This window comes from Delphinapterus leucas, chromosome 8 (genome assembly GCF_059928025.1).
Source record: "Delphinapterus leucas isolate spDelLeu-1000000601 "Yukka" chromosome 8, BTC_Dleu_Yukka2, whole genome shotgun sequence".
Classification (NCBI taxonomy): Eukaryota; Metazoa; Chordata; class Mammalia; order Artiodactyla; family Monodontidae; genus Delphinapterus; species Delphinapterus leucas.
Genome location: NC_143136.1, coordinates 45,834,250 through 45,850,530, shown reverse-complemented (window position 1 = coordinate 45,850,530; position 16,281 = coordinate 45,834,250). Strand labels below are relative to the sequence as shown.

Here is a 16,281-nt window from a genome sequence, read left to right as displayed (position 1 = left end):
TTGCTTCCACACTGAATTCTTTCCTCAACTTAAATCTGTCACTTTACGCTTCCTTCTTTCCCCCTCTGCTTCCTGAAATGTGTGAAGAGGTGACTCCTAGTTTAAAGATTCTTTCAAAGTTGTTTCTCCTAACTATAATTTTAGTTACAACCTTTCACCATGAGGTTTATCAAAAGCCAGATTTGTGTTGGCTGCCTCCAGGTCCTATTAGTGTTGAAAAATCTCTGCAGTGTGACTTGTAGCTGAGAAGTCTGGCTCCAGGTCAAATCCTCTAGGCCCTACAAAGTTACAAAGTCTTTCCATGGCAAGCCTCATGGGAGAAAGCTGCCCTCCTCACCCCAGATTCAGTGCACTGCTTGGAGGAGTTGTAGTCAGGGACTCAGCCCCCTTCACCACCCAGGCTGGCCGCACTATTATGCATTAACTGCATTCCCAGCCCAGGTACCTCCATTCAGAGGCCTCCTTATTGGAGGCCCTTGACCAAGGCCTCTCTTAAGTGCTTCATCTTTTGGGGGCCTTGAAAATACTTTTCTCCACTAGGATTCAGTTTTCAGTATTTTCTACTCCTAGTTCTTTTCCCTTTTCTTCCCTCTGCACTCCCATCTCCCCCTCCCCAAAACAAAACCAAACAAAACCAGCAGAAACCCTGTGTTCAGGGCTCCCTCCGGAGAGAGATACTGTCCTGCTTCTGTAATGATACTTCTGACCTTTGCCCAGTGCCATTCACTGGGGAAAAATGGGACATTGATGGAACCAGAACCTTCTTTCTGGCCTCTTGCTTACACTATCATTGTAAGTGAATAAAGGCTCAATTATTACATACTTTCATTTTGGTTGCTGTTTTAACTGACCACTCTGACATCTGGCCACTCAGCTCTGTCCAGTTCAGTACTTGACAGTAGCTTTCCATGATGTAATGGAAATAGCTTCCAAAAGTCATCCAAAGACTGATGTGCAGACCCAGTACAGTGTACTAGTTGCTTATTATTATTTATCTCTCTGATTTACTTGAGATGCTTGACAACTCCCTCTGCCCATCCCCTCAAAATTTTACCATTTGGAGCTTACTACCTATAGAAAGGGCATGATGATTGGAGTCAGATTGTTTTGAATTTTGGCTTTGCTTCTTACATACACAGGAGTAGCTCATAAAGAGTTTATGGGCCTTGATTCCCCTTTCTTTATTATAATATGGACGTAATATTACTAATACTAATACTTCAAATGAATTTTTTGAGGATTAAATCTAAAATGTATGTTGTAGCCCTTTTTGAAAATTCTACAAAGTCTTAACTTATACCAGACTTTACTCCTACTGACATTTTTTTTCTTGTTGCTATCCTTGCTTTTTCCCATCTCAGTACACAGAGGCTCTCTCAGAAATAAATCTGTAGGCATTTGTCATTTTTCTCTCCACTCTCTTCCTCTCAAGTCATATTGAATGTAATATTTTATTTAAATATCTAAAAATGTAATATTTCAGTGAAAAATCATCAAATTAAACAATCCAGAATCTGAAGACTCTTGCAATAGGAAAAAAATCTACTCAAAAGATTTGTTTTAATTTTAGTAAAGTTATTTTGAAAGTACTTATCATTTTCACAAAATATCCTAATACATTTTCATATATACTTTTTTTCTTTTTTCTCCACGTCTTCTTTCTTCTCCTTAGTATATTTTTCTGTCATTCCTTTACAGCTGCTGCACAAAATGTCTGATCATGAGCAACACGGGTTTCAGAGATGCTCACCTTCTTTCTGGTGTAGAACTGATGATTCATCTCCCTGTCTAAATATTTCTTCCATTACTGTCACTCCTGTCAACTCGCCTGATTCCAGACTATCATTGGGACTGTTAATACCACCACCTTCTAAATGTGGCCTTCCCAAGCCAATCAGTGAGAGCAGCATCCCAAGACCTCATGTAATTCGCTAAATAGAAAATGCTTTTTATTATCCCACGTATTTTTTTAATTCTGCCAAAATATGCCATTTATATAGTAATGAAAAAAATCAGGTATGTCTTGAATCGATGTGATGTGATCTGGGGCCCTTGTGTGCCATTTTTGCATCCTTTGGTCATCTGATCTCAGAGAGCTTCTAGTAGAGAGTGGTGGTCCAAATCCACAGAAAGATGAACTAGGACAGGTACTTCAAAGATCCATCAGATATAGCAACTGGGAAATTAGGCCATTGTTGAGACTGGCAAAAGCTGTTTCAGTAGAGTTCAGCAAAAAGAGCAAAGTCTGGAATGATCTGAGTTGAGGATTGGATGAAGTAAAAGGGCAAGAGATGTAATACCTCCTTCAAGGACCTCAGCTTTGAAGGGAAGGGAAAGAGAGGTGAGAGACGAGAGGAGTAAAGAGGCACTGGGTAAAGACCTTTTTGGTTGGTTTGTTTTAACAACAGTCAAGATCTGAGTATCTTTATATCTTGACAAAGAGGAGAGAGATGGAAGCCAGTGGAATTTGAGAGAGAGGCTGATTAGGAGAAAAACATTCCTGAGTAGGAGGAAAGAGCTGAGGGATAAAGTTGCCTCCAAGTCTTTGGATAGTATTTGTAGCTGATAGACTATCCATTAAAGTTAAAGTAAGTTGCTAAAGAAAGGGAGATGACAGCAATTTTCCTGCATGAAAAAATGTACTAACAGGTTTATTAACTGAATAGCAAATCTATCACTCTTTACACACAATCAGCCTTTTTATCTTCACTACCTGCATCATCTGTGAATCAGTAAATAAATGTATTTTGAGAACACAAATTATAATATGAACCACTCTAAGCAATTCTAAACAATATTCATGTTCTTATAAGAAAAATAAATTTTTCTCACTATTTCTCTCCAAAATGGGAATTCTCTTTCTTTTATATCAATAGATGATATATATATATAAAATAATTTTTTTCCCTATATGACAATCAAAGTGATGATTGTCTCATTCTTTCATTACATCCTAGCCCAGACTGGCCCAGATAACTTAATCATTTTGTGATTACAATTTATTTCACAAGGTAGCTATTTATTGTAGAAAACAATGAAGTCTTATTCTAAGAAGAAAAGTCACTGCAATAATATAATAGTTGGCTCCATTACAGTTATAAGTACAAATTAAAATAGACTCCTTAAAATGTTTTTAAAATCATTATCAATCGCTTTTGAATGGTTATATTTAAGATGCATCACTTATGTTCGGTTATTTCTGTCTAAATCTTGTAATCTTGTGCAAAATACATTACTGAAATCAAGGTTTTATATAAATATTTTCTAACACGTTTTCAATTCTCTGATATAAGTGGCAATTATTTCGAGATATACAAAAAATCCAACATATCTTTTATATCTGTCTGTCTAGAATAGTATTATCACCATTTTTGCCATCATCTTTGAGAATATTTTTGCAGAAATTTTCTTGCCAATGAGCATTTAGCATAAGCGGTTGAGTCATATGAAATTGCCAATATGTAACTATTTTTGATCTACAGAACGGCAAGTTCATATGACTCAACTGCATTTTTTGTTGTGCTTATATATGTTTTATATGTGTATGAAATATTTAGCATTATAATGTTTCTACATGGAATACTAATTCATGTTATCTTCATTGCAGGCAGGCAATGTGACACCTAAGTCTCCCTCCACTGACATCTTTGATATGATTCCATTTTCTCCAATTTCACACCAGTCTTCAATACCTACTCGCAATGGCACGCAGCCACCTCCAGTCCCTAGTAGATCTACCGAGATTAGTAAGCTTTCTAAACAAATCAATATTTTTGCTATATTTGTGTACATTTTAAATGTTTAATTAGCACTTTATGGGAAATTATATATCTTAACAAGCTCAGTAAAAATTTTAATCACTGAAGAATTATGTTTATATATATGTGCCAAATTCAGTTATTTATATTTTACTTAATAATTGAGAGTATACTACTAAAGACATCACTATTTGCATTTGAAACTATTTTATGAAAAATGATATTTTGGTATAGGCTTAGTTACCTCATAATACAAAACAATGATGTTTATTGTGTTGGGGTTATATTTTTAATGTTTTGTTTAATGATTAAGAACAGTCCTGTCATAATTATTTTAATCATTTAGAGCTCAGTTTAATTTTTTTTATCATAGAGTATATGGATAGTCTTAGTTAAAGAAATATATAAATCTATGAATTCCATGATTTATTTATTTATTAACCCTATGTAAGTGTTCTTTCTTTGATATCTACAAAGCTATAAATGCATTGCTTTTCTGATTTACTTTCTGTATATCTGGAAGGAACATAAAAGTCTCTCTGATGAAGTAGAAAGCATCTAACAGATGTTCATCGTCAATGTCTTGACTATATTTTGCTCTGTGCCCTGTCACAGAAAGTGAAAGAATAGTTTCCAATGGCCATGATCAGTCATCAGGTCTAAAGGGGCACTGAAGAAAAGAGAGTTTTACATATTTTGGTTTATTGCATCCTCTCTGGTTCACATTTGAGACGTTTTCAATGTAATTCTGAAGTTTTAGCTTAAGGCTGTAAAGCATTTCAGAGCCTATAGTTTTTGTTTCCCCTGCAGAACTCAACAAAGTGCATTGCACATTTTAGGTATTCAGTAAATTTCAGAGGACTAATTTGTAAATACAAAGTAATAACATTAGAACTTTAAAAATCAGTGAACAAATATATTTCAATACTTTTGTTGAAATATAGTACATTTAAATTCTTCTGAATATATTTTGTGTCAATGCAAACTATTTTTTTCAAGGAAATAATCCATAATATACATGTGTTTTTAGAAAATGTTGCCAATATCTTGATATCATAATGGGGTATTTTTTGTCCTTAAGAGTGTTCCAGATCTCTTCCTTTACCACTGTTTTTTACTTCCTTGGACTACATCAGTGTTTTGCTCATTCATGTATTTAATTCAATGGGCATTTGTTTAGTACATAGACTAGACTTGGGTTACATGCTAGAATTTGAAATATAAATTAGAAGTGTATCCACAGTGTCAGGTTTTAATCCAAGTAGAATATAAATTGAGAAGAGTGAATAGATTTTAAGATACTTAGAAGGAATAATCCATCAGGATGGTAACTGAAAGTTCAAACTCCATTATGATTCAGGATTTTGGACCAAATGTTGTTAATGGGAAAACTAGAGGTAGAGAGGGGGAAACTGATGAGTCTTTTTTAAATGTTAGTGAGTTTGAAATGCCTTTGGAAAATCTAGGTAGAGATGGTCAAATGGTTTTTAGGGATTTATTAATGAGAAACTGAAGTAACATCTTGCTATATTTTTTAATGTCTATCTATCCCAAATGCCAGAGTTTAGTAAATACAGCAGTATATCATTAGAAAGATTAGATAGATAGAAAGAAATGGAGTTCTGATTACCACTGTATTATATCTATCTATCATTTATCTATCAATCATCTTCTTGTCTATCTATACTAACAATTTAAGGACTGATTGTTCAACTCAGTTTTAATTGTAAGATTGTCTAAAACTGTAATCCAGTGGGGTTTTAGTAATAGGACTTTTTCTTTTAATGAAATCTTAAATGTATTCATTCATTTATTTTCTTTATATTTTAAATACATAAAAGCAGAAACGTACAAGATTGTTCCTTAGTTTCTGTCCTTACTGCCTGAGAACCCTAGTAGTTCTCCAGAGCATATTTTTGATCTTTGAATATGTATCAGACTTTAATTAATTTGTTTAATGTCATGTTTCCTAATTGATTATAAATTACATGAGGGAAGGCACTTGACTCTAAAGTCCTTTCCTCAACTGTTTTAATCCACTGCCTAGCAAAATGTATGGCACATAATATGTGTTCAATAAATATTTAGTGGATAAACAAAAGAATGAGTGAGGTATCACCTATTTTTTATTATTTTGCTCTTGTATTAGATTAAATAATTTTCATGTCATTAATTACACAGCAAATCTTTTTAAATTGAAAATTGGACTTATATGACTTTTTGTTATGAATTTTAGATCCATCTGAGCTGACCAAAATATGACAAAGAGCTCTATTATATTTATTAATTTGCCTGGTATTGATATGTCTACTTAATATGTAAAGTAGTACTTTTTTGACTTGTGGGGGAGTTGTGGACCCTTGAGAATATGATAAAAGTTAAACCTCTTCACAGAAAAACACAACATGCCCACTCATAGAAAATTTTGCATTGCATTTCAGGAATGTTAAGGATCCCTTAAGCCCATCTGAAATCTCTGGTGATTTTGAGTCCCAACTTTAGAAAACCTGTGTAATGAGAATCTCTGTTCCTCCTGACAACTCTATTTCCTCTTTATTAATTCATTTCTTTTGACAAGCATGTACCACATGTAAAGCATTGCTTGATGTGTTCGTGGTATGGTGGTAACGAGGATACACCTCCAAAGAACAGTTCCTCTTTTCTCTAAGTTCTGGTTTATTGCCTACAATAAACATCAGACTGAGGAAAATATATAGTAACAACAATAATAATACCCATCAGTTATATGTATGGTGACAGTAAATTCCCATTTGTTTAGGAGTACCCTGTCTTATACCTTTCATCCTGGTGAAACTTGGTAGCACTCCTTTCACTCTTAAAAGTGTCTTTATTTGGAAGATAAATTATATGTCCTTCTTATTTATACAATACTTACCAGAAACAGGAGCTTCTAAACATTTTACATTTATTAACCTAATACATGAATCTGAAAAAAAAATTGTAACTAGAGAAGCAAGAATCTTTCATAATGGGAGTCACAATGATTTAGAAGATATAATAGAACTCAAGTAGCATAAATATTATTTCTTACAAAGCATTTAATTTAGAGAATATAGTTTCCTGAAAAATGAAAGTCTTGATACATTATAAATTCCCTTGCCCACATATAATTTAATTTTTTGTCAGTTAAGGCTGCATTTGAATTGATTCAGAGGAAGGAAATTTCTTAAATTAAAAAGGAATTTTAAATCATAAATTAAGTCATAGTCCTATCAATTACAAACATCAATTTTAACTTTGATACTTCTTTAATGATTAAAGAAACAATGCAGACTTTAAAATATAGGCACAGCGAGCTTTTTGATACTCAATTACTGCTATTTTTTCTTAAAAGAAATCTGTTTGGAGGAAAAGAGGCATTTTTAAAGAACCTGTCTCATTGTGGTTATCTAGGAAGGTGATATGATTTTATACTACATGAGATGATGTGCCTTAAATTTTTTCTGGCTAAAAGGTGAGATTAAAGTACATGAACTGTGAGTTAAACTGCTTCCTAATCTACTAGGTCCTACCTATTGCTTCGCTATTGTGTTGCAGAGTCATCAGTAAATGGAATAGAGAAGTTTCAGTGAGTAATACGTTAATTTTAGTACATTTAAATTGCTTTAGTAAAGTGTAGGTATTGTAATATATTAATTATCAAATATTTGGTAAATTTGATATTAAGTCTTACTTAAAGACACAGAAACCTCTCTGAATAATAATTCTTTGTAACCAAATAGTTTTTAAATCGTCATAAAAGCGGATCTTTGCTTGCTTGTTGGTGTTTAACTAGTCTAAGCTCAGGAAAGCCCAGCCTAAAGTATGTGTGGATAGGGGCTCATTTGGTCATGCAGGTGCTTCTTTATATAATCCTGCCTTTGAAACCTAACTCACCCCAACTCACTCCTTGTCATTTCATATACTAAATTATTTTCTTCCTTTTAGAACGGGACCTGTTTGGAGCAGAACCTTTTGACCCATTTAACTGTGGAGCAGGGGATTTCCCTCCAGATATTCAATCAAAATTAGATGAGATGCAGGTGACTATTTTAACAGATCGGCCCATAAATGTTTTTTTTTTTCTTTTTTCTATGGGACTAAGAGAATGTTATTACTAAAACTACCCTTCCCTTGAACTGTTATCAACTTACTTAAAATAATTACTTTAAAATAACAATAACATACATTTAGTCCTAAAAATACTCAGACAGATGCTAAGGATAAGGTTTCGTTGTGTTTTGTTCTTAATGGTGCGATTTACAGTGGCAAAAACATGGTTCTTTTTTTTATACAAAATAACATAAATTCTTCATGAGTTAATTATTCAAAATCCAAAAATTGAAAGGTCATTGCACTAGACTTATAAGATTTGATCTGTCTTAACAGTTAACAATTATGAATTTCAGATGAATTTCAGAATTGTGAACGGGTGAAGGAAAATCATTGTAAGAATGAAATTAGTCTCTTAAAAAGAAACATTGTAAAGGGGGTCAACTGTATGGTGATGGTCAGAAAATAAACTTTTGGGGGCTTCCCTTCCTTGGTGGCGCAGTGGTTGAGAGTCCGCCTGCTGATGCAGGGGACACAGGTTCGTGCCCTGGTCCGGGAAGATCCCACATGCCGCGGAGCGGCGGGACCCGTGAGCCATGGCCGCTGAGCCTGCGCATCCGGAGCCTGTGCTCCACAACGGGAGAGGCCAAAAAAACAAAAGAAACTAAACTTTTGATGGTGAACACACTGTCCTGTGTACAGAAGTCGAAATATGATGTTGCACACATGAAACTTATATAATGTTATAAACAAATGTTACCTCAATTAATAAATAAAGCTGAGAGCTAAAACGAAGAATTCCAAAGGAGGAGGGGTATAAAATAATAGGAAGCATTGTAACTATAGTTCATAACTTCTGGGCTCTTATTGAAACAGCAGACACCAAATGACAGCTCCCTTAGGAATGTAGTCCAATTGGGTTTTCATTTCTTTCTCTCCCTTTTATTTTTCAATTCTGAATTGTTCTGGAAGTTTGAAGATACTGGTTTAGAAGCTTTGTACAGTGGGCGATGATTAGTAATTAGTCTTATAAGCACTATAATAAAGTCTTCTCTTTATATTTCCCTTTACATTTTGATGAAGTTATTATATCCTATTTTTCATCAAAAAGACAATATATACACAGAAGAATTCAGGCAGAGACCAATTATATGAAGCTGATTGAGAAGATGTGGTGAAGAGATGGAGTGGTTTTTATTTATTAGGCCTGGGTTAATACATTCACTCTCTATGCTTCATTTCCTGGGAAAAAAAAAGTTGAGGGGTGGATTATGATCTTCTAACACTGATAAAACACTGCTTCCTAGAAAGATAATAAATATCCTTTCACTGATTTTGGACTGAAGGTGTGAAGCAGTCTTCTTTTCTAGGTATTATGTGAATATCCTTATTATTATAGATATAATAATGCCTCTGCATTTTAAAAGTTGGATTGTTTAACATACCTTGAGGTTTTTAAAGAATATGTCAAAACAAAAATTTCTCAAGTTGGGTGATTTATAATTCCCTTTTGCATGAAAAATTATTTTAAATCCTTAATATTGACTTAAACTATAAACTATTTCTATAACATTTCTTAAATATTTACAAAAAAGTTATATACATTTTATCCTTATAGTTCTTATACAACTATTAATTCAAAACTTATAAATTAAATAAAAGCAAAATTACAACACCTAATAAAATTCAGATTAAGAACTTTAATATAACAGCATGGATTATTTTATTTGGCTGAAACTAAAACCACCAACATCATACTTCTGTTGATATCAGCATGTATCTTGTTTGATGACACAATTTCCCCACATCTTTTCGATAGTTAAAATACTACGAGACTTTCATTCAAATAGTGCATGATTATTTAGTGAGAATGCTTTATTTATTTCATATGAAATAAATTTATTTTCCTTTTCATTAGTTTTACCAATTATGGTTGTACTACCTTGGGACTAATGCTTTTGTAAGAACAAAAACAAACATGGGCACTGATGTGGTAGTATTTGTTCTCAAAGGTTATACAAAACACAAAGAGTTTCTATTAATGTTTTTTAGATTTTCACACAACAAATGTTTTCTATAGATGTTTGAAGATAAGCCTGTATCTCCAGATTTTGTAGAAACCCAGTTTGAGAAACACTATATTGAAATGATTTAATGATATGGTAGTCAAATAATGTTACACTGTGGTATTTTTGCTTTTGTTTTCTTTTTGTCATTTCTAATATATTCTTAATGTCTTTTATATTCTTTTCTGCTTTCATGGTGGGTAGCGCCAGAGATGGTTGGTATACTATTTTCATAATAATTTTAAACAACTTATAACTTCTTAAAGCTAAACCTTAATATTTGCATGCTTTATTTAATAAATATTCAAAAAGCAGTTTCACATGTATATGTCTGATTATTAGTTTTGTTTAAAGAGGTTTTATAACCCATACTTGAAGTTATTTTTTCAATGACTTAATCACTATTGCATTGTCCACCTCATTGCTTGTCTGTTTCTTTTAGTACATGATGTGTTTGCAAGGTCACTTTAATTAAAGTAAAATAATATTTTAACTAAAATTTATAACGACTTTTGTTATTAATCTTGTTAGCCTAATTAATTGAATGCACACATTTAGCTACTATTTTTATCTTTGCATATAATGTAAAAACTTAATACAGTATAATGGGTTGTATAAACTATATTGAGTTAATAAGCCTAGTGAGATTTTGGATTTTCCTCTTTTATTTCAGAGGAAATCATAGAAATATCTCATGAATGTAAGAATTTAAACAGAAATGTTAAGCCATAGTTTTTATAAATTGTTAGAAAATTAGAATTTATTTGAAATCAATTATATCCTTATATGATTTGACATAATTTAAACTTCTTAGTACATGTCACTGACAGGCAAATCAGTTTAATAGTGTTGATAGCCCAGAGTGTACCTTGTATGTTATAATAATTTAATACATTAAAAAAGGAGAGTGACAAGTCAATGAAAGAATTTTGCATTAAGTGATATTAAGTCAACTGGTTAATAATTTAGGAGAAGATCAATGTATAGCTGAAACCTACAACAAATACTCAGATAAATTTTAGAAGCCTTGGGCAGTTTAAAATTTTTGAAATACAATTATATATATATCAGACTTTTGAATTGGAAAGAAATTTTTATAAGGAAAAGGAAATATGTACATATAGTCACCTATAGAAGGTCTTCTATAGTTCTTTTAAATTTTCTCTTTAAAAAATATAACTATATCATGTACACATGATTAAAGTAAGTAGACAAATGATTAGGAAACTAAATAATCAACAGATAAATAAAAAAGTGTAGCTCACAAAATAAGACCACAGATGGCTATATACTTATAGACATGTTAAGTCTAATCAAAGAAAACATACAAATTAAGAACTATAAAAGCTATTCTAATCCAGCAAATTAAACATTATATTTTTTTACTAATATAGAGTGCAAATGAAATTGTGATGAAACAAGCACTGTAAATCATTGCTGGGCCAGTGTCAGTTCACAGCATCCCTTTGGGGAGTAATTTGTTACTAATACTTGTATTTCTGTTTGATGTCAAAAACTTTAATATAATCTATTCTGAGGAGAAAATAACTATGAATGTGGAAAATCTCTATGCATAAAAACATACAGTCAACCTTATTTATAATTATAAAATACAGGAAATAAATTATATTAAAATTAATAGAACATTATAAAATCATCAAATTAGTTTTACAGGGACTCAAAATAATCAAGTTTGTTCTGCTAAGATTAAAAAAGAGTATAGAAATTTATATATAATATATCTAATACATTAAATAAGTTATATATAATATATAGTTATTTATATTAGTATTAATTTTTTTTTAATTTATAGGTAGAAAAAAGGGAGACTCAAAGGACATACTTCAACATGTTAATTGTTGCATATGAGTTTTTTTCTTCCTTGATATGCTTTTCTCCATGTTTCAAAGTAAGAAAATGCAATTGGGAAAATATTTTATATAAAAATATATTTTTAATAATATATCAATAATAAGATCATTATTTTGTGTGATATGAGTTTATGATAGTTTCCATCACTACGTAAGTTAAATAAGCCTTATTTTCATTCAGACATTTAAAATTCAAGAGGATATGGAAACCTTAGAAGGATTTAGAGTGCATTGTCATGACTTACTAAATGAGGCCTAGAAGGAAGGGTCAGAAAATGTGTGGGAAATTTTAAGGGGAAAGAAAACCAAGGAGCCATATAACAATGTGTCTGTCAAAAGGGATAATTAAGTTAATCTAAGAGGACTCCTAAAGAATCCTGATAAAAACATGGAGATATTCTTGTAAGTGATATACAAACATTTTTTGTTGAAACAATGACCCCTATTTTACTTTGATTACTATTCTGCCTTTCACATACTGATAACACATTGATAAATAGTATTTTCAGGGTAACTGAAGTGATAGTGGTTTAATTTCAGAATGAACTGATTAAAAAACAATGGTATCAAATCTTTCCAAAGGTAATATATATCCACATTACTTACCTATCTATCTGTCTATCTATCTATCTGATATTCCAGAAGATGATATAGTACATAGATCCTCAGATATCCAAATAAAAAATTTTAAAAAGCAGTTTATTTACAATATTTTCAGTTTAAAGTATTGACTTTTCTGAGTATTTGGCAGCTGTTTAAAAAAATATGCATACATGTGGCAAAATATTTCTCTTGTGACCAGAATAGGCTTTTAAAACAATGGTAAGTACTCTGACTTTTACTTAACTAAATATAATTTGTATTCCAAGTACCGAGAAGTACTTTTGAAAATCCCTTAAAGTGATGGCATTGCCGTGTGGTCTTTGTGCTTAAGCATAATGAAGAGTGTTCTTTAAACATTAACAGTGAAAAAGGTGTGGCTTGTATTTTGTAATGATTTTCTTCCTCTATGTGATAATGTTTGCATTGGATTTATAGTAAGTACATTAAATACCGGTTCTAAATGAAAGTAACTTGAGGAAATGCAGATAGATATGAAATTGGCTAACACACGAGTAGATACCATCTAATTAAACAAAACACAAAGCAGAACAGAGGACAAAAGCCTCCTCTTAGAGAGAGATTTTCTTTTCCTCAGGGATAGACTTTTGTCTACATTTCATTTTATGAGCAAGAATGCGGGTGAGGAAGGTGGTAAGACCAGAGATGGCCCATAGTTCAACTACCTTGTACAGAAAAGAAGAGAGCTGGGGAGTAGAGAAGGACAAACATCTTTACCACTAACTTTTAACTCAAAAATCTTCAAAAAATTTTTTTTCATGGCAATTGGGTACTTGGTCTCAATAAATCAAAAGAAATTTAACTTCTAGAAGCATCTAAAACATGCTAGAGGTGAGTGGAATTCAAAGCAATAATTTGCAGCTATAAGGCTAGTAGAGGAAGCTTTCTCCATGGCGAAGTGGTCTGCAGTCCTGTGTTACACATAGGATACAGCATTGCATTTAGGCAATACAATGCAATTTATTTTACCAGGCTCTGGATAGTGGTAACCAAGAAGAAAAGGTGAAAACTATCAGGCTGTCATCACCTTGAGGTCTAGCTATCTTACTTATATGAATATTGACCTTTAAAGCCAAGGGATTTAAGCTACAGTAGAATGACGTAAAGTAGACTTCACTGAAAAGAAACATTTAAGTCTTAAAATTACTTAATTCCACATATTTCTGTTTTCTTCTATCTCTTATGCGTGCTAACCTCATGTATATTTAAAACATTTAAAATGCTAACGGGTATAAAAGCATTTGATAAAAATTTGACAAGCCAACATCATTTGACATATAATTATTTCTTAGTTGATCAAAACATGAAGATTTCAACTTCTGCTCATACTCTCTTTCATTTACGGGTTTTTTTTTGTTTTTTTTTTTTGCTATGAGCATTTCCTATTTTAATGATTTTACTTTATTTTGCAGGAGGGGTTCAAAATGGGACTAACTCTTGAAGGCACAGTATTTTGTCTCGACCCATTAGACAGCAGGTGCTGATGTCAAGAACAAGAGGTCTTGAATCTGTTAAATTTGTTTTGTATACATATCTATTATTCATTATTACTTATGACAGGTATTATACATGTACCAATATATTTTTGAATCTCATAACTTTCTGAAAATTATTTCAGTAAAGTTTCCTCATACTTTCACTGTTGAACTGTAGCATTTTGTTTTAAAAACAACTCACTGTAAAGTAAATCATACTTTTATGTTCCTTTCTGTTTGTTTGTAGAAGAATTTATAATTGAAAGACAAATTATCCAAATATCTGCCTGTGTCTGAGCTCTAAATAATTAGCTTCTTCAAATTTAAGTTCATTTTCTAGGATGCTAGTTTATTACTGATTTCCCAAAAGCCATACCTTAAAGATACCTTTCAGAGTCCTGAAGAGATACACCAATGCCAAACTAAATATGTTCTATATTCAAACCAATAGACATGTTACCATTGATTTAGACAGATGTCATTTTATGTATGAAATGTTGTTCATATTATTGGGAAAATGTAAACTTTGAATATAATACCACCAGATCATTTTAGCAGGTAAAATAACAAAAATATAAATTCCAATAATAATTAAACTAAATGTATTTAGAGTACTTATTAGTATAAGCAAGGTAATAATGTTAGTTATTATTATCAGCTACACTCTAAATATTTATTTCATAAATAAAGATTGTGGAAAAAATGAAAATTTGCTATTTACAAGACACTTAAAATAAAATTTAATTTCTAATGAGATAAGTTACATTACTAAACATCATCTGATCTGAAGTTTCTGAAAAAAACATTTGGAATATATGCTGTCTATAGTTGCAGTATCTATTACCCATATATACTTTACCAAATATATTTTTTCTGAACTGAATAAGACTATCCTTCTTATATTTTCTCCTTTGATAAAGATATTTTCTCACCAAAGTTTATTTTGTGATGACCCATTAGTTTTGATACTGTTAAAAATCTATGGCACCTGTTCTTTATGAATTATCAATATTATTTAGCAAATTTAATTTGTATCTGTTTTGTTAGACTCAGAATCTCATTTTTCACAAAAATGAAATTGCTGCTCAGTTTAGTCTTTAACATGAACAATAACATTTTCTTGCAGCTGATTCTTGATGTGCTGATGAACTCTGACTTTTAAAAATGTTTGTTTCTTACACCTTTGCCCATTATGTAACAGACTGTAATTTGTACTGAGTGCAGCAAAATTTATGGTCAAATTTATAATTTGGTTCATCACATTATAAGAAAAAAAATTAAATTAATGAAAATACGAGCTTAGATTGAGGGTAGATCTCAAAAATGTTTCTTTTCCTTTAGTCATGGGAATTTTCTTCACGTGCTAAAGGTACATTTTCACTAGGAACAGAAATCAAATAAGCTTATGCAATATTATATTTGTATGTATCCCCATAATGTTCTGTGGTGTATATAAGCCTTCTTGTTTGCTTTCTGTTATCTGCTAAGTTGTACCTTAATTAGAGGGTAGTATATGTTTCATAAAGAAGAGTCTTTATAATTTTGTTTGTCATATAGTATTTCGGAATTTGTATAATGAGGATGTTTAGAAGCCATATCAATGGCTTTTTTTAACAGATAGAATTTGTATTTTTATTGTACTTTATAAAGCTTTGTGTAATAGGTATATATTTAGTGGCGATTTATTATCAATGGTAACACAATAGAGTACTTTGCACATTTAAAATATGTTATTGTACCAATTTTCAATGGTAATCAGTTCTACTACTGGCATGATTAAATAGTATATAATTGGTCATTAATTATGAACATTTATTTCACCAGTGCATTTTTATGAAGATACAGTTGCAAATTGTATTTCTATGTAAACTCAATGATATGTTTGATTTTGCTGAGAATAAATGATTTTAAATAAATTAAATTGTATAATTTATATTTGTATATATAACTCATTAAATAACCTCTAATTAATTTAGACACATTCTGAAGCTAATTTCATGCCAGATTTTCCTGGTCATAGATTGGTGCCAAAAGAAAGACAGAAAGAGAAAGAAGAAAGCAGAAAAAGACTTTAACTTCATTTCTTACAGCTCACACACATTTTAGCTTTATGATCCAACATAATTCAGTTGTGAAAACAATGGATTTCATCCTGCTGGTGAGAGAGGTCATAGTTTGGTTCCTTTCACCAGAAGCATCTGGTGTAATAACTGTACTACGTAAATATCTCTTTTCAGAATAGAGAGTCTTTTTAAGCTAGTAATACAAAGGGTATCTTGGCTGGTAGTCTTAAAAAGGTGGACTTGATAATAGAATTTGAGTGGTGGCTAATTAGAATATCATGAAGTTTTGAGTCTATTCAGAACACAATGTTAAGTATTTTAATGGTACACAGGAGTCACATGCACAGCTTTGCACACCAATGAACAATTCATCC

At 31.5% G+C, this 16,281-nt stretch overlaps 1 protein-coding gene across 1 annotated transcript in view; it reads left to right on the top strand.

Annotated features, from left to right (window-relative positions):
- Window positions 1–15,841, top strand: part of GULP1 (GULP PTB domain containing engulfment adaptor 1) — a 271,691-nt gene extending 255,850 nt beyond the window's left edge. Inside the window, exons 11-14 of the mRNA XM_089916579.1 lie at window positions 1,699–1,923; window positions 3,608–3,746; window positions 7,707–7,801; window positions 13,782–15,841. Coding sequence (XP_089772705.1) covers window positions 1,699–1,923; window positions 3,608–3,746; window positions 7,707–7,801; window positions 13,782–13,853 — 531 coding nt within the window. The 3' untranslated portion in view covers window positions 13,854–15,841. The remainder of the gene's footprint in view (window positions 1–1,698; window positions 1,924–3,607; window positions 3,747–7,706; window positions 7,802–13,781) is intronic.
- The last annotated feature ends 440 nt before the right edge of the window (window positions 15,842–16,281 follow it).